Source organism: Aotus nancymaae, unplaced genomic scaffold (assembly GCF_030222135.1).
Source record: "Aotus nancymaae isolate 86718 unplaced genomic scaffold, 86718_ANA_hifiasm-v0.15.2.pri h1tg000010l, whole genome shotgun sequence".
NCBI lineage: Eukaryota > Metazoa > Chordata > Mammalia > Primates > Aotidae > Aotus > Aotus nancymaae.
In genome coordinates this window covers 52,974,623-53,000,200 of record NW_026988421.1, presented here as the reverse complement: position 1 = coordinate 53,000,200, position 25,578 = coordinate 52,974,623, and the positions used below count along the sequence as shown (strand labels likewise).

General features: G+C 40.8%; 1 protein-coding gene across 7 annotated transcripts in view; it reads left to right on the top strand.

The window, feature by feature from the left end:
- The window catches only part of RHOBTB1 (Rho related BTB domain containing 1), a 127,443-nt gene extending 102,193 nt beyond the window's left edge, over positions 1 to 25,250 (top strand). For all 7 annotated transcript variants that reach the window (XM_064374155.1, XM_064374159.1, XM_064374158.1 and 4 more), the window contains 7 exons: positions 1,841 to 2,026; positions 5,660 to 6,633; positions 8,271 to 8,389; positions 16,582 to 16,732; positions 19,585 to 19,673; positions 22,373 to 22,478; positions 23,011 to 25,250. In XM_064374155.1, the coding sequence (XP_064230225.1) occupies positions 1,841 to 2,026; positions 5,660 to 6,633; positions 8,271 to 8,389; positions 16,582 to 16,732; positions 19,585 to 19,673; positions 22,373 to 22,478; positions 23,011 to 23,180 (1,795 nt within the window). In that variant the 3' untranslated portion in view covers positions 23,181 to 25,250. The remainder of the gene's footprint in view (positions 1 to 1,840; positions 2,027 to 5,659; positions 6,634 to 8,270; positions 8,390 to 16,581; positions 16,733 to 19,584; positions 19,674 to 22,372; positions 22,479 to 23,010) is intronic.
- Positions 25,251 to 25,578: the final 328 nt, after the last annotated feature.

Here is a 25,578-nt window from a genome sequence, read left to right as displayed (position 1 = left end):
GTGCCTTGATAGGGAAATAGAAGGCACCAATTAGAACTATTTTATACATACTATAACACATTTAGGTGCTGGATATATTTCTTCAATTCCTTTTCTATAATTTTGAACCTTGGATATTGTCGTGCTGTTCTCACTGCGCCAAAATTCATGGTGGCTTTATTTTATGATCAGGATGAAGCTTACAGCAGAGCCTCATCAGATACCTGATATAAATAGGATTATGAATAATAGAAAACTCAGCCCGTAAAAAATGTAAAATTCAAAGCATTCTTGGCTTTACTGGATACTGTTATTTATGCTGATTGTAACTAAGATTGAGCACAGAATATTCCACTAAGTAAATCAGAATACCAAAGACAAGACATGTTTCCTTTTCATTTATATAGTTATGCATATTTTCACTTATATTATCCCAGCATCCAAGGATCTTTGATATCTTTATTCAAGATGATTCTAAACATTCAGATTAATATATTCATCTACTTTTAAGTCCTAGGTCGTCTTTTATAATTTGGAAATATTTTAATCTTAGGATTTTCTCCTCTATTTGTTGTGGTCTGGTGCAGCTTTTCTTGAATATAAATTTAAAGACACAGCTTGTGAGTTACATTTAATGTAAGCACCCTGCAGTTTTCTGCATTGCAAATGATTATTTTTAGAAATTTTATGGTTGCCTGCATATATTTGTTTGTCTTCACTGATATGTAGAGGGGAAAGCTCATTAATGATTTAAAAAGAAGGTGTTTTGATTCATCGACTTGATTCTTCTCATTACATAAACAATAAAGGCAATAAATTGACATCTAATGAAATTGTAAGAGTTTATTTCTGAATTTAGCCACAAGACAGTCTTGAATCCTTGGGCATAACTTCTCCTATTCTTTATATCCTTTTGCCTCAGTGTTTTGAAAGTCATCATTTAGCACATTTTAACCTAGAATGATGGTTTATAATTCCTATTAAAGATACCTTTTAGCAGCTATTTATCAAACACCATAATTGGACAACTGTTTCGCAAAATAGTTATTTGACTTCTAGAATGGTAAGTTATTATGTAAAAGTGGAAGGCCCTTATGTCAAAATTTATGATAAAGCAGTTTTTCTTTTCCCCATATACCTGCTTTGTATCTCATGTAACATTTGAGAAATCTGCTTCCAATATTTTCTCATCTTGTTAGCCATCAATCTAATTCTTGCCTAGTTACATGTTAAATATTACCTTCTTGCCTTACCTAGTAAAGAGTCAAAATTCCTGCAAATTCAGGACTTTTCTTTTCGGAAACAGATAAGTGGCTATGCTGTCTACATGTGTGCATAAGTGGGAAGAAGGGCAGAAATCCTTCTGCGTATTTGCTGACCCTGTACAGCAAATACTTGTTACATTTTCAGTAATGTTGAAACTGTTTGCTTTATCTCATTGGGATGAGTCATCATCACCTTTATGTTGTTTAAACTGGTAAAAGGTAGTTTGTATTATTTTCTTTTCTCTTGAAACTATTTCTTGTGATGAAGAGAAATAGTTCAGCATGTTGTGGTTCTAGGACTGAGGCAAGTTTGGGTAACCATCTCCACCATAAAATAACTTCATTGGAAACTTCAATGCATCAGCATTCTGCAGTGCGATATGGAAATGAACCGTTAGGCTGTGTTGGTGCTGGAATGTGGGGGCTTATCAGGCTGTTTGCATGACTCCAAGATGTGTTTTAATATCTGGTCTTTTTTTTTTTAATTGTGACATGAGATGGCATTAGAAGGATGGGATTTGGGAGGAATCATAAGGGTAAAAGAGAAAACAAAACGTTAAAAGGCAATAAAAGCTTCCTTTGTGATTTCCTTTTAGGTCCGATGTTGTGGTCCTCTGTTTTTCGATTGCTAATCCCAATTCCCTAAATCATGTGAAAACCATGTGGTATCCAGAAATCAAGCACTTTTGCCCTCGCACACCCGTTGTCCTCGTTGGGTGCCAGCTCGATCTCCGCTATGCTGACCTGGAAGCTGTTAATCGAGCCAGGCGCCCGTTAGCAAGGTAAGCCAAGGGACTCAGTGTTTCCCTGTTCTGGCCAAGTTCAGATTTATAGGCAGCAGGTGTCTGTGTAGCCTGGCGTTCTGCTCTTCAGCGCTCCTGGATCTCATCAGTCAGCCTTGGGCTTTAAGTCAGCCCATGAATCATGAGGGGTGTGCCCTGAGCCCTTCTAATAGGAACCCTCATCTCTGGTGTCAGAACTCATTTTTGTCAAACGATTGGCCAGCACTTGACAGAAATTCCCTAATTATGAAAGGATATGAATAAAAGAACTTTGAAAAGTGTAAAGTATTAGACAAAATATTGGTCACTCATACTAATGTCACCCTTGAAATTATGATTATTACAATAAAGTTAATTAACACTTAGAGGCATCTGGGCCCCAGGGAACATCAGATTTATACAAACACACATATTGAAGTGTTTTTCATCTTCTTGTATTCCTCAGTCCAACCTATTACAGTATTTCATTCTCAAGATGAGTGTCCACTTTTTGAAAATCGTTTGGACCTATAGTTGTAAAACAAACAAATACAACTTTTTAAATGTCTCTAGTGTTTATATTTTTAAGTGTCATAAATGTAAAATACAACTTGAAGGAGAGTTTGTTTCACTATATTTAAAATGCAGATATTGACTTTGATGGGGTGTATTAGTCTATTCTCACGCTGCTAATAAAGAGATACCTGAGACTGGGTAATTTATAAAGGAAAGAAGTTTAATTGACTCACAGTTCAGCATGGCTGGGGAGGCCTCAGAAAATTTACAATCACGGAGGTAGGGAAGAAAACACGTCCTTCTTTGCATGGCAGCAGGAGAGAGAAGAATGAAAACCAAGCAAAGGGTGATCCTGTTTATAAAACCATCAAATCTAGTGAGAACTTACTCACTATTATGAGAATAGCATGGGGGAAACTGCCCCCATGATTCAGCTACCTTTAACCAGGTCCCTCTCATAACACTTGGAGATTATGGGAACTACATTTCAAGATGAGATTTGGGTGGGGACACAGACAAACCATATAAGGAGAAATACGTTTCTTAAAATGTGAGCTCCCTCAAATTCCCTTTATAAAAAACGTTTTATGTCTTTTTTATGTTGACCTTTTTGGCTGGAGAGTAATTCTTTTGAAAAATTTTTATATTAATACCTTGCTTTAGACTGGGCACAGTGGCTCACACCTGTAAACCCAACATTTCAGGAGACCAAGGTGGGAGGATTGCTTGAGGCCAGGAGTTTGAAACCAGCTTGGGCAACATAGTGAGACCACATCTCTACAAAAATAAAAATAAAAAAAATTTAAAAACATCAACCAGGCCTGGTGGTGCACACCTGTGGTTCCAGCTACTTGAGAGGCTGAGTTGGGAGGATCACCTGAACTTGGGAGGACAAGGCTACAGTAGGCCATGACTGCACCACTGCACTCCAGCCCAGGTGACAGAGCCTGCCTCAAAAAAAAAAAGCAAACAGCAACCAAAAAACCCTTATTTTGACATTTACCTAATAGGTTTATTACAAAAGTTTATATTGACACAACGTTTTATGCTTTCCAAGCAAAAGTAAATGGTACTTTGTTTACACAATTTCTGGTGTTCTAGGTATGTTTTGCATTAAATTTCTAAAAACACTTTATATTCAGTTTCCACAATCTTTCTGTTCTTAAGTGCATGGACTAGGAATTGAATATTAGGAGCCACATATAGGTTAGGAAGACCACAATGAATGAGAGACTGCCCTGCCTCGGCAACTTTCTATATAAAAGAGTAGTTTGTGATAATCAGGCCTCACAATCGTGACTGGAGGAGAGCTGCAGAGCTGTTGAGAACAGTAGAGGAGACAATCCCTTCTGCAGAGCAATTCTAAGAAGATTTCGTGAAGGAGTTGGTATTTGAGCTAAGCCTTGAAGAGTTTCATCAGTTAGTAAATTTCAAGCCTGTCTTAAGAACAAGGAACACAATGCCCACAGGAGCAAACTTTGAAGCTAAACCTTCCCTGCACTTCTCTTCCACCTTTATCAACACCCTATAATTTTCCCTCTTACCCATCCAAGTCGTCAAATTCAAATTCTCGCCAGTATCATCTTTTTCTTCCTAAGACCAGTGCATGTTCTATATATTACCTTTCTTGTTGAAGGCTAAATACTGATATAAGAAGATAAGTTCCTAAGAGTGTGTGTTAGAATCAAGCAAGTGTTTGTAATGAGTGTCACAAGAAAGCACTTCCTGCCCATGTTGTGGAACCATCTATGCCTTTACCATGGTTATGCCATAACCCCAGCACTGTACTGAGTCTACTGTTTCCAAAACTTTGTCCTCCTAGGGTTTGATTAGATTGTAAATGGTCCTTGTGTGCCAGCCTAAAGGGTATGGACTTTATTCCAGGGGCTTTTTGAAATCGAAGTTAAAACAGAACTACTGCCAAGTCATAGTTGTGTTATGTAAGGACTTCCCTTGCAGCAGTGAGGACTGGGGACTAAAACGTGGGGAGTGGGTGTGAAGAAAGATTAGTTAAGGGGCTAATGCACCAGTCCAAGCAAAAGATGAAGGCTTGAAGAAGGGAGTGGAGGAAAAGAGAAGGGGATGATTTGAAAGAGGATTCACAAATCCAATAGAGAAGAGCTGTAGGAAGTGGATCATTTAACTAGGAGTGGGAAAGTATGGGCTCTAATTGCTTAATAGAGGTCTCTCAGAGGCCTGCAAACGTGACCTCAGACAAATCCTTTGACCTTTCTGCCTCAGTTTACTCAGAATGGACAACAAAAGATAATACCTCACAGGGCTATTGTGAGGCTCAAATTAAAAATGTATATGAATGCATTTTAAAGTTATAAAGTAAACTTCAAGCATAAGATGCTGTTGATGAAGATGAAGGAGATGAAGATGGTAGTGATAATGATGATAACAGCTAACATTTATCAGGCACTTACTGTGGCCAAATACTACGCTTAGCATAGTCATGCTAATTATTTAAACCTTTCAATAGTCCTTCAAGATATAAGTACTCATTATTATTATTCCCACTTTACAGATGGGAAAACCAATGTTTAATGAGGTTAGTAACTTACCCAAGATCGAATAGCTAGTAAAGGGATGATACTTCAGTTACTGTGGTTGCTGCTGAGAGGATTTTTTTAAAGAAGTAAAACTCCCTATTCAGGCACATGGTCGTATAACATGACCATATAAACATGGTCATGTAAATGAAACGTCCTAAGGGATCTACAAAAAAGCTATCAGAATTTATATATCAATTTAGCAAAATAACGGGATAAAAGGTTAATACACAAAAATCAACTGTATTGGTATAAACTAAGAAATGAACAATTGGAAAATAAAATTTAAAAAACAATGCCATTTATAACATAAAAATGTGGAATATTTATGGATAAGCTTCACAAATTATGTGTAAAATCTGTGCATCGAACCTATGAAATATTTGAAAGCACTATTTCTTCCTGCAATCATAACTCCTTTATAGTTGAAAGACTTGAAGCGGTGGCAGATTTTTCCAGAGATTAAAAGCCTCACTTGAGTTTTCAGCGTATAGTTCCATTAGGTGACTAGATAGGTCCTCGTTACTATTTTTTTCCCAAAATAAGGCTGATTGATTATAATTTTTAAAATGTTCTATTTCAGGCCCATAAAGAGAGGGGACATTTTGCCCCCAGAAAAAGGCCGAGAGGTAGCAAAGGAACTTGGCATACCATACTATGAAACAAGCGTGTTTGACCAGTTTGGGATCAAGGATGTGTTTGACAATGCAATCCGAGCAGCGCTGATTTCCCGCAGGCACCTGCAGTTCTGGAAATCTCACTTAAAGAAAGTCCAGAAACCTTTACTTCAGGCACCCTTCCTACCTCCAAAAGCCCCTCCACCGGTCATCAAGATTCCAGAGTGTCCTTCCACGGGGACCAAGGAAGCTGCCTGTTTACTGGACAGTCCTCTGTGTGCCGACGTTCTGTTCATCCTTCAGGACCAGGAGCACATCTTTGCACATCGAATTTACCTTGCTACCTCTTCTTCCAAATTTTATGATCTGTTTTTAATGGAATGTGAAGAATCCCCGAGTTCGAGTGAAGAAGCCTGTGAGAAAGAGAAGCAGAGCAGAGATTTCCAGGGGCGGATATTGAGTGTTGACCCAGAGGAGGAAAGGGAGGAAGGCCCCCCTAGGACACCTCAGACGGAGCAGTGGAAGTCTTCAAACAAGAGCCTGGTGGAGGCTCTGGGGCTGGAAGCTGAGGATGCAGTTTGCGAGACGCAGACTTTGGCTGGCTGGAGTAAGGGATTTGTTGGCATGCACAGGGAAATGCAAGTCAACCCCATTTCAAAGCGGGTGGGCCCCGTGACTGTGGTCAGGATGGACTCTTCAGTCCAGCCAGGGCCTTTTCGGACCCTGCTCCAGTTTCTTTATACAGGACAACTGGATGAAAAGGAAAAGGACTTGATGGGCCTGGCTCAGATCGCAGAGGTCTTAGAGATGTTCGATTTGAGGATGATGGTGGAAAACATCATGAACAAGGAAGCCTTCATGAACCAGGAGATTACAAAAGCCTTTCACGTAAGGAAAGCCAACCGGATAAAAGAGTGTCTCAGCAAGGGGACGTTCTCAGGTGAGTGCGCCGCGGCGCAGAGCCATTAATACCTTTGGGTTTCACTGAACATTAGCCAGACATGACCATAGCTAACATTTATAAGTGCTTATTTTTCCCATATACCTTTCTAAGCTACAGGCATTCATTCTCATCAGACTTAAGGGTTAAATATGATCGTCTCCATTTTGCAGAGGGGGAAACCAAAGGACAGAGAGGTTAGGTAATTTGCTCATGATCACATCAGCAATAAATGGAAAAGCCAGGATTTGAACCCGTGCTTTTGTCAGTATCAAAACCTGTTCCATAAACCACCATGGTATCACACTGCTCCTCAAGACTGGATCAGGGACCCCTGAACCGATCTCCAATGGGCTCATTGCATACAATTCCCCTTCAGAATCCATTCTCTGACCAATTCTATTCTCACTGACCCTTCGGCACTGATCCATGACAAAAATCAGTGATCTCGAGTCCTGAGGACACTAAAGTCCTTGAAGCAATTTTGGTGGCCCTCCACCTTCCTACAAAAGGCGTCTCACCTGTTTCCATCCCCTTTCCTTTTCTGTCCTCATGCTCCTTGGCCCTGCACTTCTGTAGTTTTCTTGCTCCTCCTTTGCCTTTGATAACTACGCCATATGCTGCCCACAGTACCCTTTCGTAATTGTTAAGCACACTGGTGGCCTGCATCCAATATGGGTTATTGACCCATATTTGTACTGTCTTACACTTGGACTGTTTTTATTCTGAAATTGTCCTCTGGGTAGGTGTGTGGGTGTGTGTATTTCATTGTAAAAAGTTGACTTCCTGACTTCTATTTATATGGATACCTTTATCTTTGTCTTTATCTTTTATAATCCATGCCAGGGCACTACATATTTAGCAAGTGGTTACTAAAGACACAGTTCCTTCATTTTAAAGCTTATGAGTGGTATTTACTTCAAACACTGGCCATTGCGGTACAGAAATAGTCTTGAAAATTCATGAAAAGAATATGTTACAAACCTACAGTAACTTAAACAGTGAGCCTTAGGTGGAATTGATTAAATCACCCCCTCCTTACTGGAGAGACATAGTAATCGAATACAAGATGGGAGTCTCAATTGAATTCTATTTCTTTTTTTTTTTTTTAAGCTATGAAATACAATTTAGGAATCATTGGAGAAATTTGAATATGAACTATATAGTGGATGATAGTAGGGAATTTTTATTTTTCTTAGGTGTAATCATGGTATGGTTATTTAGGAGACTGTTCTGAGTATTAATAAGTAAAATGTTATAAGTTAAAATATACATCGAACAAACATGCCAAAATGTTAACAAGGGATAAATGAGTGATCATCCTACCGTTCTTTCTACTGTTTTATATGCTTAAAGTTTTGCATAGCAAGGAGGAAGAAATATTCCCTCTTTACTGTTGCTTTCTGGTTCAGAAAGTTTTTGTCCTGACTTTATATGTGATGATGTTAAATGCATGCTCCCTTAGGTGGGAGCTGGATGTGCCAAGGCCCAAAGATAGCAGTTGACATAAAGTCAATAAGTAAAGGCATTCAAGAGAGAGTAAGAGAAACACAGGTTGGTGGATTCGAGAGCAGAAGCCTTGGTTGAAGCTCTCGGCGAAGTTGGCTCATGGCTGTGTTTCCTCAATCCCTTGGCAGATGTGATATTTAAATTGGACGATGGAGCCATCAGTGCCCACAAGCCGCTGCTGATCTGTAGCTGTGAGTGGATGGCGGCCATGTTCGGGGGGTCATTTGTGGAAAGTGCCAACAGTGAGGTACGTGCCTTCCCAAAAGCATAGTGGTGTCTTTATGAATGTGCATGTGCCTGTGTCTGTGTATTTATATAAAGTGGGTAAATGGCCAGATGACTTTAATCCTTAAACTGGCTCCATGAAATAGCTCCTTAGCAGTGCTTAGGTATTCGGTCACCTTTTTCTTAGCTCTGCAGTTCTGAGGAGCTATTGTTTATTGGGCACTTGTGTGGGGGCACCTGGGTGCTTTACATGCCATATATCCTTTCATCCTCAGAGCCATCCTTATCCATGAAGACATGATCAGCTGTACCTCTCGGCAAATGTCACAGGCACGGTACTATCAAAATCAAGAACAAGAGGAGCATGTCTCTCAGTAGTTCAGAAAGTGAAAAGAGTTCTTCAGCCACCTAAGTCCTGAGCTCAGCTCTGCCCCTAACCAGACAAGGGACCTTAAGAAGTCACATTCTTGTGCCTCCACCTCCTCACCTGCAGGCCGAGGGATGCACTAGATTGTCCTTGAGGTTACCATGAGCTATAATACTATCTAAGGCTCTGCCCTGACTTGGCCTGTGTTGAGGGGATATGAGGGTTTGTTAACTTTAGGGAGGCAGTAACAGAGCAAATGTTTGCTCCCCTGAACATGCCTCTTGAGGTACTTAGGTCTAGTGGAAGTAGCTGTGTCACTTGTCAGCCACTGGCTCTATCTCTAGAAGGGGGATATGCTTAGAGCAGCGCAAACAGCATCTTGGAGATCCTATGTCTTTTCTTTCTTGTTGTTTCAGTTTTAACTGACTAATAATAATTGTACATAGTCATAGGGTACATGAGGTTTTGATATATGTATATTGTGGAATGATCAAATCAGGCTAATTAGCCTATCCATCACCTCAGATCTTTACCATTTCTTTGTGATGAGAACATGTAAAATCCTCTGTTAGCTATTTTGAAATATACAATACATTATTGTTCACCATAGTCACCATACTGTGCAATAGAATGCCACAGAAAAAATACAGGTGCATTAGACTATATGCAACTGTGGTCCTAGGTACTTGGGAGACTGAAGTGAGAAGAACACTTGAGCCCAAGGAGTTTGAAGCTACGATTGTGACACTGTACTCCACCCCAGGAGACAGAGTGAGATCCTGTCTCTAAAAAGCAAAGACACACACACAAAGAAAACACCAGAACTTATTCCTTCTATCTAACTGAAACTTTGTACCCATTGACAGATGGCTTTCCTTTCCCCATCCACCCCCTAATCCCAGCCTCTGGTAATCACTGTTCTACTCACTACTCTTTACTTCGGATTTAAACGTTTTTAGATGCCACACATAAGTGAAATACTGTGCTATTTGTCTCTCTGTACCTGGCTTATTTCACTTAACATAATGTGCTTTAGGTTCATCCATGTTGTCTTAAATGACAGCATTTTCCTCTTTTTAGGGCTGTATAATATTCCATTGAGTATATGTACCACATTTTCTTAGCCATCCGTCCATTGATGGGCCCTTGGACAGACTCCGTATCTTGGCTATTGTGAATAGTGCTACAGTTAACACGGGAGTGGAGGCTCTTTGTCTTTTCACAAATTGTTGAAAAAGGAAAACATTCAATTTAAGCACTTCTAACTTTAGGAGTGAGCAAGCATTTTTGTGGAGTTTTGCAAGTATTTTTAACATCTTATTAAAAAAATAAAAACATGGGTACACACATCCATTTTATTGTCCTAAGAGGCTTGTTTTGCTTGTCTCAGCATCTTTCCAAACTTTTCCAAGAAATGCCGAAAACAATAGCTAACTTTTCAAATGAGGCACTAGCACAAGAAATTCGAGCACTCCCACTGTGACCCAGGAGCCTGCATTTGCAACCCCAAGTAGGGAAACAGAATCCTAGAATCATAAGCCTTGGATAGTAGGGGCCGAGAAGATCACTAGGCCACTCTCCTGTATCCAGAACAAGTTTCAGCTGCTCCTAAACCACCCTCCTTCTCCCCAGCAAAGGACTAGGGAAAAGATATTAGAGTTATCCTGATGACCTCTTATGGTGTCTACTAGCCTTTCTAAACCAGGAGACTCTCACTTGTAACTAACGAAAGTCTCCTCTGTGCTTGGGTCAAAGGTGTTTTGGAGCATCATTACTAAGACAATTACAGTACAGGGGAATCTGGACAGTTACAGGACTGTGGGACTCATATCACAACTCCTCCACTTACCAGTGACTTGGGAAAGTGACTTAACCTTTGTTGGTTCTAGTCTCACCATCTGGAAAACACAGGCATAACCCATATTGTGGTTGTGGGGTATAAGAGTCATTACTTGCAAAGCACTTCAGAAGCATTAAATCAATGGTAGCTGCCACTGGACTTATTTTGATATTGTTGGTAGTAATGGTATTCTTTCCCTCTTGCATCCAGAAAAAAGCTGGGTAGCCACCAATTTGTAAAACCTAATCCAGTTGGTATTTGACTGACTACAGCGATCTCTGAAGATAAAGAACTGGGAGGCTTGCTCCCCTGCTTTGTCCAGCTCACTGAAGTGCATGCTGATTGTGCAGCAGAGGGCCTGCTATTCACAGAGCAGGGAGAAGTTGATCGAGGTCAGGAACACAGGCACAAAGGGACACTGTCAGAGCTGACCTCGCGAATGCTAATCCCCTTTATCCCTTCCAAGAATGGACTGTAATCGTCTCCAGATTAAAATGTGCAGTAGAGGTGACCAAAACAAAAACTTGGTAGCAAATGTGAATGCACATGTATATGCTTGTTTCATAGCCTCTCCTGGAAGAGGCCACCCATTTAGCACACTCCGCTGGAGAGATGAGGTCCCTCACCACTTACAACTGGAGTGGAGGCTAATAGGTTTGTATAGATTCAGACCAGCTCAAAAGACAAAGACCTTGGAACCAAGCAACCAACTGAAGGCCTATGCCACAATTCATTTAGCCAGTATATTAAGAATGCAATGACCTGTCGACATTTCTGCCCCTTCTCATCCCTTCTCTTTATTTCCTGTGTAAAGTATAATATAGGCTCAGCTCAACCTTGGCCAAGTGGCTCACTCTAAACCTGTTTCCTCATCTGTAAAATGGGGATAACAAGAGAACCTTCATTAAAGGGCAGAGAAGGCGTGAGAAGCATTCAATTTGCTGCTTAGAACATACAAATGTTCCATACATGTTAGTGACTATTATGCTAGAGTTTTCTTGTTAAATTCTTTCCATACGGGGTTAAAGGTAACTGTCCCTGAAAAGCTCTAAGTTAAAAGCCCCCAGTTCCCTTTCTAAACTAGGGAAGTATAATACAGGTGGTTATAGTTGTAGGGAAAAGGCACTCAGTTAGTTAATGCTCCATGATTAACATAGGTGCATGTTCACACTTGGGATTTGGCCTTTGTAGGTCACTTTTTAACTTTCTATCATCATGAGAAAATCTGAAAATCTGATACCCACCACATACCGCCCCCACCCCTGCCATGAAGCTCAGCCTTTTTTGGAGAATAGAATTAATGTGCATACCCAGAAAAGAATAAAATATGCCTATGTCCATTGATTTTAATTTAACTTTTTGTCATTTAATATTCAGGAAAACATTGTGTCTTACTTATTTTTTTCTCATTACTTTTAATGTTGCAGTAAGCATAATTCTCTCCCCAGAGGTACTCAGCAAGTGGTTCATTAAAAATGCATGCCTGGCTTGTAGTAAGCAATGCTCTGGATCCAGAATACTTTCTCATTCTCTATGAGACTGTCTCCAATTATAAGCCTAATAGTCTCAGCTAATCTTCACAATTAAAATTTTAAACCAAATAAACTGGAAGATAGAACATTGTTTAGGTAGCATTATATTCTCTCTGATCACTCTTTAAAAAAAAAAAAAACTATATCCAGCAGGTAGTATGCAAATATTTTATTCCATTATTTATGAAGCTTTGCTAATATTATTTTTAAAGTCCTATGAATAAAGGTCTTTCTGTTGTCATGCAGTTAAATATAAATGATGAAATCACAGAAACAAGGTTTTTAAAAAAATCAGCTATGAGGGGAAAAAAAATGCATGTTCTGAAAGTGTTCTTAGTTTATTCTAATTTGATGTTTTTTTCTAAGGGTCCCTAATGTTACTTGCCAAAAAGAGCCATCACTTCAGAAAATGTTAACGTTATATTCAGCAAAAAGAAGATAGCAGGTCATGGGTGATTACAAACATCAGAACACTTCAAGGGCATTGAGAGTATTTGGGCAGGGCTGTTCCCTGGAATCCGTCATCTGCTGCAGCCAGAAATAGCTTCTTTTTATTTAAGATGTTCATTTTGCTATTTCTTCTTTAAGCAATGACTTAGAATACACTCTTGCCAGAAAAATGCTAAGGTAATCTGAAGATCTTCAAAACCCAGAGTTTCCATGAAGAAAAAACTTTAAATACCATCTATTCCAAATTCCTCCCATATAACAGATGCCAAGACTGAGGGTGAGTGATTTATCAAAGGTCACAGCATTTTAGTGATATATCCCTGGGCCCACCCCAGGCTCTTGCACTATCGCCAGAGGCATTGTTTTCAGAAGCACCAGACATCCCCGTCTCTGAGAGAGTAGGTGTTAACAGGAAGTTCTGGGATTTCTTATACTAACAACTACTAACATTTTAGAGCACCTAGCACTTTGTAAAATGTGGGTACTTTCACTATTAAAATGGTTCAAATTTTAAAGTTTCACAACTTAACCTTCAGTTATCTAGAAAATTATACTAATTGTATTATTCCATTTTCACGCTGCTGATAAAGACATACCAGAGACAGGATAATTTATAAAGACTGAGACGGGCAGATCACGAGGTCAGGAGATCAAGACCATCCTGGACAACATGGTGAAACCCCACGTTGGCTACATGGGGTAGCCTACTAAAAAGACAAAATAATTAGCTGGGCATGGAACACATGCCTATAGTCCCAGCTACTCAGGAGGCTGAGGCAGGAGAATTGCTTGAACACAGGAGGTGGAGATTGCAGTGAGCCAAGATTGTGCCACTGCACTACAGGCTGGGTGACAGTGTGAGACTCTGTCTCAAAAAAAAAAAATAAAGAAAAGAGAAAGGTTTAATGGATTGACAGTTCCACATGGCTAGGGAGGCCTCACAATCACGGTGGAAGACAAAAAGTCACATATATGTGGCAACAAGCAAGAGAGAGAATGAAAGCCAAGTGAAAGGGGAAACCCTTTATAAACTCATTGGATCTAGTGAGACTTATTCACTACCAAGAGAACAATCTGGGGAGAACTGCCTCGATAATTCAGTTATCTCCCACCAGGTCCCTCCCACAACACATAGGAATTATGGGAGCTATAATTCAAATGAGATTTGGGTGGGGACACAGCCAAACCATATGACTTATCCAAAGATTATTTCATCAAAGAAAGGAGATATTACATGTTCATATACACAGAAACCAATTTGTGTGAATATCTGTAAATAAATCCATTATTTGTGTAAGATAAATGCATATGTATATAAACATATATGTATGCAAGCATACACACAGTGTAACTGGTGCTAGATTTAGTTGAATAATTAATTATTCATATGTAGATACAGCTGATTGAAGGGAAGAATAACATTCCAACATCTGTATATTGCAGATGATCCAGGATGCACAACAGCTACTTTATTTTAAAATAATACTAGTAATAGTTTCAACTCATTGAGTTCTATTTGTTGTAGATATTGTGCTGGAAAACTGAAATGATCATGCTTGTCAAATCATTTATGGTAATGGCTTATGCAACTTATTTATGGAATCATAATTGTTGTTTTTACCAACCATGTCTGAAAGGGGAGAATACATTTCTTAATATTTCTAGGAATTTTTCAAAACCTTCCTTATGATATGTTAAGGGGCAGTTCTACCTATCTTAAAGGATATTCCCTCTTTAAGGTGGCTGGTGGCTGCACAGGAGAATAATAAAGAAGGTTTCTATAGCTTAAACAATTCTGGACCCATACTGCCAGAATGCATAAGCCATAAGCATCTTAAAGAATGTGCCATTATATATATACATACATATTCTCTCTCTCTCTCTCTCTCACACACACACACACACACACACACACACACACACACACATCCCTCAGTATCTGTGAGGGATTGGTTCCAGGACCCCACCCTCCACTCAGACACCCAAATCCATGAATGCTCAAGTTCCTTATATAAAATGGCATTGTATTTGCATAGATATGTGTACATCCTCCTGTATACTTTAAATTATCTCTAGAGTATTTCTAATACCTAATACAATGCAAATGGTATGTAAGTAGTTGTTTTACTATATTGTTTAGGGAATAATGACAAGAAAAAACTCTATACATGTTCAGTACAGAAGCAATCATGCCTTTTTTTTCAAGTATTTTTGATCTACAGTTGGTTGAATCCACAGATGTGGAACCCACAGATACAGAGGGCTGACTCTGCGCATGTGCCTGAGTGTGTATGTGTATGTGTGCATGCGTGTGTGCACGTGCATGTATATGGAGAGGTGCAATCATATACAATATATAGATGTAATCATGTTATAAAGATGTATATCTTTATATGTTGTATAGAGGTTTATTAAGTACTAGAATTAAAAAATTCATAACTGGCCAGGCACAGTGCTCATGCCTTTAATCCCAGCACTTTGGGAAGCCAAGGCAGGAGGATCACTTGAGGCCAGGAGTTTGAGACCAGTCTGGGCAGCATAGCAAGACCTCTGTCTCTACACACACAAAAATTTAATAAAATAAAATAGCCAGCATGGAGGAACTGCCTGTAGTCCCAGCTACTAGGGAGGTGAAGGTGGAAGGATTGCTTGGACCCAGGCCCAGGCTATCATCAAGCCACTGCAGTCCACCTTGGGAAACAGAGTTAGACCCTGTCTCAAAAAATTAAAATAAAAAAGAAAGAAAAAAAGTTCATAATTGTTCATTTTTTTAAGTAGAATTCTCAAAAACCATTAATAAAATATGCTTCATTGTTCTCTAACTCAAACCTTTGCTTCCTTGGCATTCAAGATTTCCAGCACCGCACAGCAATTCTGAACATATGCTTCCACATCATACTCCCTGGGTTTAAATCCCAGGCACTACTTCCTAGCTATGTGGCCTTGGACACAAGATTTAAATTAACCTCCTTGAACTTCCATTGGCTTTTCTGTAAAATGGCAAAAGTAAGCCTCTTCTCTCTAGGGTAGATATAAGCATCAGAGTAAAGAATGTGTGTGGAAAGCTTGGCACAGTGCCTGGTGCATAGGATGCCTTCAATTAAGGTTAATGTTTGTAATTGTCAACGTTCCAATAGTAAACCAAGTGGTACCCTTCTGAACTACTCCAGGGCCTGTCTCGTGGAGTGAGAGACCTAAAATAAAGAGTAACTGTAAACAGTGTACATCTCCGTAGATCCATGCCCACCTTTCCAGCACTCCACCTCCCAGGCAGTCCCTGGCTCTCTAGCAAACTCTAGCATGCATTTATATGGACAACTACAGGCACTCAGGAGGGAAACTGCGGGAATCCTACAGAGCACAGTTCCCCTGTACCCAGTCATACTCCCCTGAAAGTCCCAAGCAAGGACTCCTTTGGATTCTCTGAATCTACTGATAACTGTTAATATTCCAGTAGTTCTGAATCCATATGGTTGTAGGAAAAAACAATGAAGTGTATACACTGTGTAGTAGGTTGTAATTTATTGTGCACATGCCAACAGAATGTGGAAATCGAGCTGGTCACTGTGGCAGCTAGGGTGGCGGCTCCTCCCCTGTTTTGACATCTTAGAGAGCTAGGCTCCATCGTGTCAGAAACAGTGTGGTTTGCAGCTCCCCCCAACACCTGTCATGTTGCTAGGAGATTTCTTTCCCCACAATAGAGTATTATAAGGTGCTCGGCATGAGGGCCCCTAATGTCATCATACATTTCCAGCCCATTTGTCTGATTTATAAGTCCAAATAGTTATTTAAAAATTCCACATCAGGCTGTGTCAGGCAGCTCCACTCTTTTATCATCTACAAATCAAAGCATTACATTTAGAGTCATAAATACAGAAGGATTCCTATGCACAGCCTCAAAGCAGGTGTCCAAGACTCACCAATCGCAAATCACACAGTTAGGATATTTATAAGCAGCATTGCCTGAAAATGTGCCCACTCCCTGCTTTCTGCGGCAGAATTTAGCTTTTTGTTTAACATTTCAGGTGTATCTTCCGCACATAAACAAGATATCAATGCAAGCAGTATTGGATTATCTCTATACCAAGCAGTTGTCTCCTAACTTGGACCTGGACCCGCTGGAATTAATTGCCTTGGCAAACAGATTTTGCCTGCCACACTTGGTTGCACTTGCAGGTAAGGCTGATGACTCAGGGCCATGCAGTGTCTGTCATATTTATCAAAATCACATTTAAATAAAAATAAGACTTCCAGGGAATAAAAATTGATTTTTTATCACCCCAAATAGGACTGTCTTGTATAGAATGATATGAACTAATTAGATTGTATCAGACAGCCCAATTCAATTCAACAAATATTTCTTAAGCACCCCCTCTGTGGTGGGCCGGGTTAAGTGATACAACCATGAAGGTGAGTAATGCATGACCCCTGCCCTTGAGGCACATGCTCTATGCATGCTGAGTCATTTGTGCACCCAGAGTTTGAAACAAAACTATTTTATCAAAATTATCTCCGTAATAAGTGCCCAGACACAGACTTTAAGAAGAAGGCAGTAGATGCCCTGTTGAGGAGCACAGATGTCAGAGCCAGATTGCCTACGATCAAACCCTGGCTACACCATTTACTGACCAGCTGACTTTGTCCTGTAACCTTAGCTCTGTGTCTCATCTTTCTCTCTCTTTAAAATGGGGCTAATATTATTCAGCCATAGAGCTGTGATGAAGATTAAATGAGTTAAAATATAAAGTCCTTAGAACAGCGTCTGGCACATAGTAGCATTATGTAAGTGGTTTTCTTAAAGCTATTTTAGAAAATGTTCTGACATTGTCAAGTTCATTTTGGGAGAAAGACAAAAAAGGGAAACTTGGCTTAACTTCACAAAATCTTATGTATCATTTCTAGATTTGTTAGTTGGGAAGCTGAAGCAGGCTGTATAGGATATATGCACTTAAATGCCTTTCTCTTGAATTCAGATCTTCAGCCGGATTGCTGGGTGTTTATCCCTATGTTTAGTTGATTCCTCCTAACCATCAAAGCAGAGATAAAAGACTGTCTTGTTCATTGGCCTTTCTTCTGAGTGCCTGAGCATATTAGCTTTTGATAAGTATTTGCTGAACAATTGAATGAATGAAGATGAACGTATGAACAAACCAACCAGTCCTATCTGCACTTGACTTTCTGACAAAGTCTTTAGAAAAAAAAAAAAAGATTAATTTCTCTGTCCTCCAGGTTTCTACCACACACAACCACCTGGAGATCAAAGTCCTCTCTTTGCCCTACTTCCTCCCAGTTGGATAGAAGAGCGAGTTGAGGCATCGATATTAGATTTATTTTAAAAAACTGTTTTTAACCAATATACCTAATAGATCCAAAGGAGTGCACTAGTTTTTTAAAATACTCACTCTGGGAGGCTTCAGTGGGCAATTACTTTTTTCAGAAACATAAGTTCGAAGCCATTTAACTATCCACAGGTTTTGTAACACTGTCCTGAGGATAAATTTTTATTTTATTTTTATTTTTTGAAATTTTCAAAAGTAATTTGGAGCCAAATCTGCCGAATAAGGTTTGTGATCAGTCTCAGACGAGTATCATTTTTGCTTAAATATTAAGTCTGGCAATGAAAACATGGGATTGATTTTTCCATGAAAGTTTTTTTTTTTTAACTGACCCAAATAAAGCTTCTCTGGTGAACTCCAGGCTTCTATGAACATTTAATGTAGCTATTAAATGTTGTCATTACTGTTATGATTATTTAATATACAGCTTCCCAAGATGATTCCTTTAATCCTGTATAGTATTTGCTATGTACTTTCTAGTATAGAGTATTTAGAACACAGTGTTTAAAAATCAGTTTCTCGAATGGCAATGCTTTGTGAGCCAGAGTTAAATAAATGTCAAGAAATGTTGCAGTTACTTAAAATGACAAAGCCCAAATGACTTCTCTGGAAAATTTAGTTCCAAATAGTCCAATCCAGGTGAGGAAGTGTGTGCCAAAGAAATCATTCCATTCCCAATACTGTATTGATCAGATACAGGCATGCTGACCAAAAGCATGCAGCTCTGGAGCAGAAAGTAAGCATGATTTGGACAATGTTCTGGATTAGAAGAACAAATGCAATGCTACAGATGACATCAATGTCAAAGACCTAGAAATGCTGAGCCAAGGCTGTACCCTCACACATCAGTCTCAGAGGTGGATGACGGCCCTTAAAAAGCCGAGAGATAGCCTAGCTTCAGATCACAATGTAAATTCAGCTTGGAAGCCTCGGACTCAAGCTCCCAAGCAGAAATGGCTCTCCCTACTGCATTTTTGTTACTTCTGACTGCAGGTCTCCCCACTCTTTAGAATCCAAGAGGCTGAACAATACGTCATCCATCTGTAGCTGTTGAGACGGATGTACACAGTCACATTTTTAATTCCTCAAATAGACTCATTCCTCTGTCATTCAGTCGCTCCATTGTCGGGAGGATCAAGGATTGCAGTGATGTGAGTGGGGAAACTGTCAAAAAGGAACGTGTCTAAAGTCTAGAGGACTTTAAGAAGATGCTAGACCGTTTAGAGCCACTCCGTCCAGTGGAATGTTCTGCAGTGATGGAAACATTTCATATATGGATGGTCCAAACAGTGGCCATATGTGGCTGTTGAGCACTTACTGTGGCTAGCATGAATGAAGAGCTGAACTTTTAATTTTATTTAATTTTAAGTAATTTAAGTTTAAATAGTCTCATGTGACCAGGAGCTACCATCCTTACCATCCTGCACAGAACACGACAGGTCTGGAGGATTCTGGCTATTTCAGAGGCATGAACAAGAGTCCCCAGAGATGTGGGTGAAGTCACTTGGACCAGAACCCCATGTAGTGAGAGACCACACACCAGAGCAGCTTCCAGAATCAATTCAGATGGCTGCCCAGAGCTGTGTTCCACATTTCTTCCCTTCTTAAGTGGTCCCAGACCAACCCTCCAGGCAAGCTATCTGGCTTGCAGGGCTTGGTTTAACGTTCTCTGGTCCCCTCTTTCTTCCCCAGAACAGCATGCTGTTCAGGAGCTGACCAAGGCCGCGATGAGTGGCGTGGGCATTGACGGAGAAGTGCTCTCTTACTTGGAACTGGCCCAGGTTTGTAACAGTTTGCTTTTCACCTTTTAAGTGTGTTCAATCAGTTCGCTTAATGCTGATAAAACATTCCACTGTTGCATCTGTCTAAATAAAGATGTCACCACTGAGTCACAGAGGCCCCCTGTGTACACTAAGAAGATCTGAGAGTTTTACCTTTCAAGTACCATTCAGCATGCTGGGCTTCATTTGAATAAACAACAAGGACCCCACCCCCACACAAGTCCCATTGTCCCCTAAGGCACCAGCTTCACATGTGGGAGAACCACTTTGGGGCACGATAGGGGGAGGTGTTGTCTCTCCTCCTTCTTTGAATTCTTAGACACGTATTTGGCCAAGAACAGTTTCTAGAATTCCATGAAGCCCTGTAATGCCGTTAATGAATATCTCACTGCAGCTTGTCCTGGAGTTTTCTAAAGTCAGTAGTTGCTAGTATTGAGATTGTAATAACGTAATCCCAATACAGACTTTCACTCTTCTTCCAGAGAAGGTCCAAGATTCAGCTTCAGCTTCACCCTGGAGTAACTTCCTCAAAGCACAAGCGAAACTCTGCCTCGTTTTCCTCATCCACAGGAAATGGGATGACAATTTGCATCCTACCAACCTTCCAGATTATTTTGAGAATCAAGTGGGAGAGAATGTTCAAGAGCAAACACTGAAGAGTGTAAGCCCTCTTAGAATGCCAGGCACATCTGCAGCATTATCTAGTCCCTGGCATAGGCTGATTAACAATGAATTTACACTCTGAGGGAACTAAGAATAAATTCCTCAGTCTTTTCTTCAGCCTGTTAGGTTTGGCTTCCTGTTCTCCCTCTTTCGGTTAAGACAACGGCTTACTAAGTCTTAGGTCAGTCCATTTAAATCAGTATTTCTCAATCAAGGGAGAGGAGGTGGCACCTAGCAGGTGCTGCTCAGGCCCTTCCTACTGTGGCCAGAGGAGATGGCTCAGGTGCATAAGGGAGAAAAGGCAGAATGGAACTTTACAGCGACCTGTTCATTTTGACTTAGCATTCAACAAATATTAGATATTTTCCTCCCCAAATACCAAGCACCACCTTAGGCAAAGGACATGTACATATCAACAGTAGATCCTCTGCCCTAGGGCAATCATAGGCAAGTAAGGGAAACAGACACAAATACAAATTATTAAAATCCAACTAGGGACTACAGTGAAACTGAGAACAGACATCTAATGCAGTCGAATCAGCAAGCGCCCATCAAAACTGATTGTCCGCACTTGGAATTTGGGGTCTTTTGAAACAGTTCTGGGGGATGGTTTATAACTTGTACTCTCTGAAACAGTTCTGGGGGATGGTTTATAACTTGTACTCTCTCCAGGAAGTATTCCTCCTAGAGGAAAATGCAATGATTCAGAATTTCATATCAAGACCATTCACTTGAGGGAATGATTTGCAGTTGTGTCTGTTTGCGGCACTGTGTTTCCACCCTACCCCCGGCCAACACACACCCCCACTACAAGGAAATAATATGATAATTGCTAAGCCCTGACAAGCCTTGGCAGGAAGAGCTTAGGATGGATTCTCCCATGTCTTAACTCATTCATTAGACCCTAACCCAATGATGTGCTGGTAAGTCTTTAACAGTCAGCATGGGGGCAAGTGGGACTCTAATCTGTTGCATTTGCCAATTTCTATGGTATAAATAATCCCATCATGGCTGATTACAACCTATGAAGTCACTAAACTCAAAGTAGGGAAGAAATGCACACAGTTGGCTCTCTCAAGCTGGAACAAGCCCACCCAGCAGAACACTGCCCCAGTCTTGTTTTCAGAAAGAAATCTAACAGCAGGAGAGGTTGGAAGCACCAGCGAAAACTGTCTCTGATGTTTGGGTTGTGATTTTTCAGCGAGTCTCTAGAGTGGGTTTCTGAGGCCTCTGGTTTTTCTGTTGGTCTCACGGTGGAGATATGAGGCCGCAGAGGAAGCATGCTATAGGTTGTAGGGTTCCACCTGACCAAAGACACATCAAGAGTGACAGATGGCGGAAGGGATGTCAGAGAAGGGCACAGACAGAAAGAGTGAGGGACAGCGGCAGGCCCACCAGGTCTGGGGAGGGAATGGGGGAGTTGACAGTCGATTTTTGAGTCAAGTCTTTTTCGGTCACAGCTACTTCAGCTGCCACCTTCCTGAGCATTGCTCAGAAAGGAAGGGTGGAGCATTTGGAGCTCTCCACCCTGCCCATACCGCCTGCTCTTATGTAACCGAAGGACAGGTACAGGACAGTCACACATTCTGCAGTCTCCTCTTTCGGATCTTGGCCCAGGCAAGCTGAGCTCTGACATGCGACACGAAGTATTCCATTGCCGAGGCTTCCTTAAACTGAGATGACATCGTTGCTTTCTGCTGTGGGTTGGTGCCTTCCAGAGGCTATGGTTGCTTAGCACTAGAGGGGCAGGTGGTGGGGGAGGGTGGGAAGGTGAGGTATACTTTAAACTCGTGATTCGATACAGCAATTATTTTTGGTGCACCTAGGACAGCAGGGAAGGGAGGGGTGTGCCTAACACTACATTGGCTGGCATCGGAGCCACGGTCAAAGTCAAAACATTGAGGTCAAAACAAGAGGTTTACCGAATTGGTTATATAAGCCCTTAATTTCTTTCGCCCTTACCATGGCTCCCCTAGTTTCTCTGTAGTCCCTCTTTAGAAAATAGTCTTACCCTCCTTTTGCTCACTCTTCTGCAGTTTCACAATGCCCACCAGTTGGCCGCCTGGTGTTTGCACCACATCTGCACCAACTACAACAGTGTTTGCTCCAAGTTCCGCAAGGAAATCAAATCAAAATCTGCAGGTGAGACTGTGCGAGGACCCCATTCATCCAGCTCTCCTCACCTCCGACTGAAGCTTTTATCTTCTGTGTCCCTGGAAGGAACACAGTCAGCAGGCAGCTCTTGGATAATTCCTTGAGACTGGCTGGTGGTCACACAGTCATGTGAGATGGCATAAGGAAATGAAGGCTGGGAATTCTCTTTGGAGAACTTGATGCTTAGGGGAGTTGGGTGGGCTGGAGTCCAGGGTGCCCAGTTGCAGAGAGTGCAGAGGTGGTGGGCTTTCCCTTGTTTAGGGAAGCAAGCTTAGGAGCAGCCTTAGACTCTGAAGTCAGGTGGTCCTGGGTTCAGGTTCTCTGTGCCCAGCTGCATGACTACAGGCAAGAGATTCTTCCTCTCAAAACTTTAGTGTCACCTTTTGCAAAGGGCCCTAATCACAGTCCCTGCCACATTACGTTTTTGAGAGGATATTCGAGAAGCTTTAAGCACAAGGCCTAGCACATAGAAAGAATCAATGAAGCACAGGTCTTATCGTCTGTGTCTTTCCTTCACCAGACAACCAGGAATACTTCGAGCGGCACCGCTGGCCCCCTGTGTGGTACCTGAAGGAAGAAGATCACTACCAGCGTGTGAAAAGGGAACGAGAGAAGGAAGATATTGCACTAAACAAGCATCACTCAAGACGAAAGTGGTGCTTCTGGAATTCATCTCCAGCAGTGGCCTGAAAAGGAAGAGAGAGAGAGAAAAAAATCAGTAACCCGATCCACCACTTTTCAAAGCACTACTGTAAAATTAGTCTTATTAGAGATACGACATAGTTCAGGTTTCAGGCACTGACCTTCCTCCACTTTTGTGCATTTATCTTTGTTAGGATCAAAGCACAAGCTCACCATCCATGAGCCTGGACAAAAAGGGAAGCTGACTCTCACTGCATTCCTTAAACTGATTTTTTTTTTTTTTTTTTTTTTGGTTAGGAGGCTTAACAAACTTTAGTGTGTTATTTTGTTTCTTTTTATACAAAGAAAAAAAATCCAGCTATCATGTTTCTGATTCCAAATTGGAAAATATTTTTATATGGTCTCTCGTATTTTGTTGAAATGAAAATACTGTGTATTACTTTATTTTACAGGCCACAATTGACTATGAAGTCACCCTGTGATTCTCTTTGCCCACGTGACCACCGAGCATTATTACATAATTAGAGGGTTATTCTCTTGTTGTGAAGGGAAGAGGGGGACTGAAATCCCCCAAAGTGCAAATTGGAGAGTGTTTAATCTTTGTTCTGCCGAATAACACCGGTGTCATTACCAAGTCAACACCAAGAATGTGTATTTACAATATTTGCCGTGTTAAGTGCTGGTAATTATATGGTTATATGTGCCATGTAAAATATAGTGATATCAAATATTCTGTTGTTTCCAATGTCTAGTTTCAAGAGGATAATCTTTATAATCATTAGAAGGGCTTATTAAATCCCAGCATTATCCAGGGCAAACTCACTGGTGGACCTGAATACATAAGATACCATTAGAGTGCTGGTGTTCAGATTGCTGGATTAGGGTTTACGTCTCTCAGTATTCCTTGAACTTGCCATGCTTCTGCATGCAGCTTCTTCACTGACTTGAATCGGGATGGGCAAGGGAAAAGGTCCCTGGACTCCCTCCTGCAAACTACAGGCTTGTCACATCTCACCACCAGAAACAGGCTTCCTCAGGCTTCTCACCTGTGGCCAACTTCACTTTGTAAGACCCATATTTTTAACTCTTCCCAGGGAAAATTCATGTTGCTGCAGAAGTAGGCTGAGGCAGACCACCCACTTCTGCTGAAATGCATTGGGAGCCTGTGAAAGCACAAAGCTGGAGGCCGGACGCCTGCGTTCTCCTACACAGAACGGAATCTAATTCCAAGAGTCTCGGAAATGGTGCTATTGTGAGTTAGTTCTGACCCTTTCTCATTCTGAGTTTTCAGTGTTAAACTAGAAAGCGTGAGAGCAGGGAGCTTTCGGTAGGCAGTCAGTCATTGCGTGTCTGTAAATTAAATAAAATGTTACAGCACACACAGAGAGCATTTTAAGGCCACAGCTCCACACCTGCCATGGGATATTATGTGGCAGGGGGTGAGGCTCATTCTGTTGGGAGATCAACTTACCACTGCTAAGGGCTGTTGGTTTTGTTTTTATTTTTTCTTATAGCTTTTCGGAAGATGGAAACGAGAGAGTTGAGTCCAAATCCCAATGTTGACAGCCATATGCATTTGAAAATCTATCTAGATTACAGATGGGCATTTGTTACTGGCAGTGGAAACACACCAGATAGAAGATCTTGGAGAGGCCCAGAAATGCATCACCCTGTCATGACAAAAGAGGAGGCAGTGGAGTAGGGATAGTTAGAAATGCATCCACCTGAATTTTTTTCAGTAAGCTTGTAAATCTTATTAATGGAAGGAGAAAGGAGACAGAAGGAGGGGATAAATGTCAAGATGAAGAAAAATTGACATGTATCCCATTATAAAATGGTAGAAGTTGAGTTCTCAATGAGTAGTCATAGTTCAATTTTTACAACCAAAGCTCCCATTTGATTGTAATCTTGCCAAAATGTAATGGACATATAAATGAACTTGGGGTATAAGCAATAATATCCACTAGTGTTGTTATCAGCTACTGTAACCAAGTGGCTGGTTCATTTGGTTGATGCTGATCATGGCCTTTAACCATGGTGGTTTGTTGTGTGTTTTTTATTTCACAAAAAGCCAATAAAATTGTTTAGCTAAAAATGCCTGTGGTTTTGTTTTAAGGACGGACATTGTATTGTGTGTGTAATTTAACAGTTTTTTTTTTTTTTTAACTATCGAAACTTTAAAGGTGCTTGGTCATGGGGGCTGGTGCATGCCCTGGTGACAAAGCAGCTTGAATGACTGACATTTTTGGTTTTAGTATTATCAGCCGAGATTCCAGTGCCATAATGTAAATGAAGTGCCTGGTGCTTTGCTCTTGCTAATATAGTATGTCACTAGACGTAGTGCTACCTGGGGTCGAGGGGAAGAAATGACATCTATCCTAAAGGACTTAGTATAACCTGGGTCTGGATAATTTCTGCCAGCAGTTAAGTGAAAGGACTGAGTTGC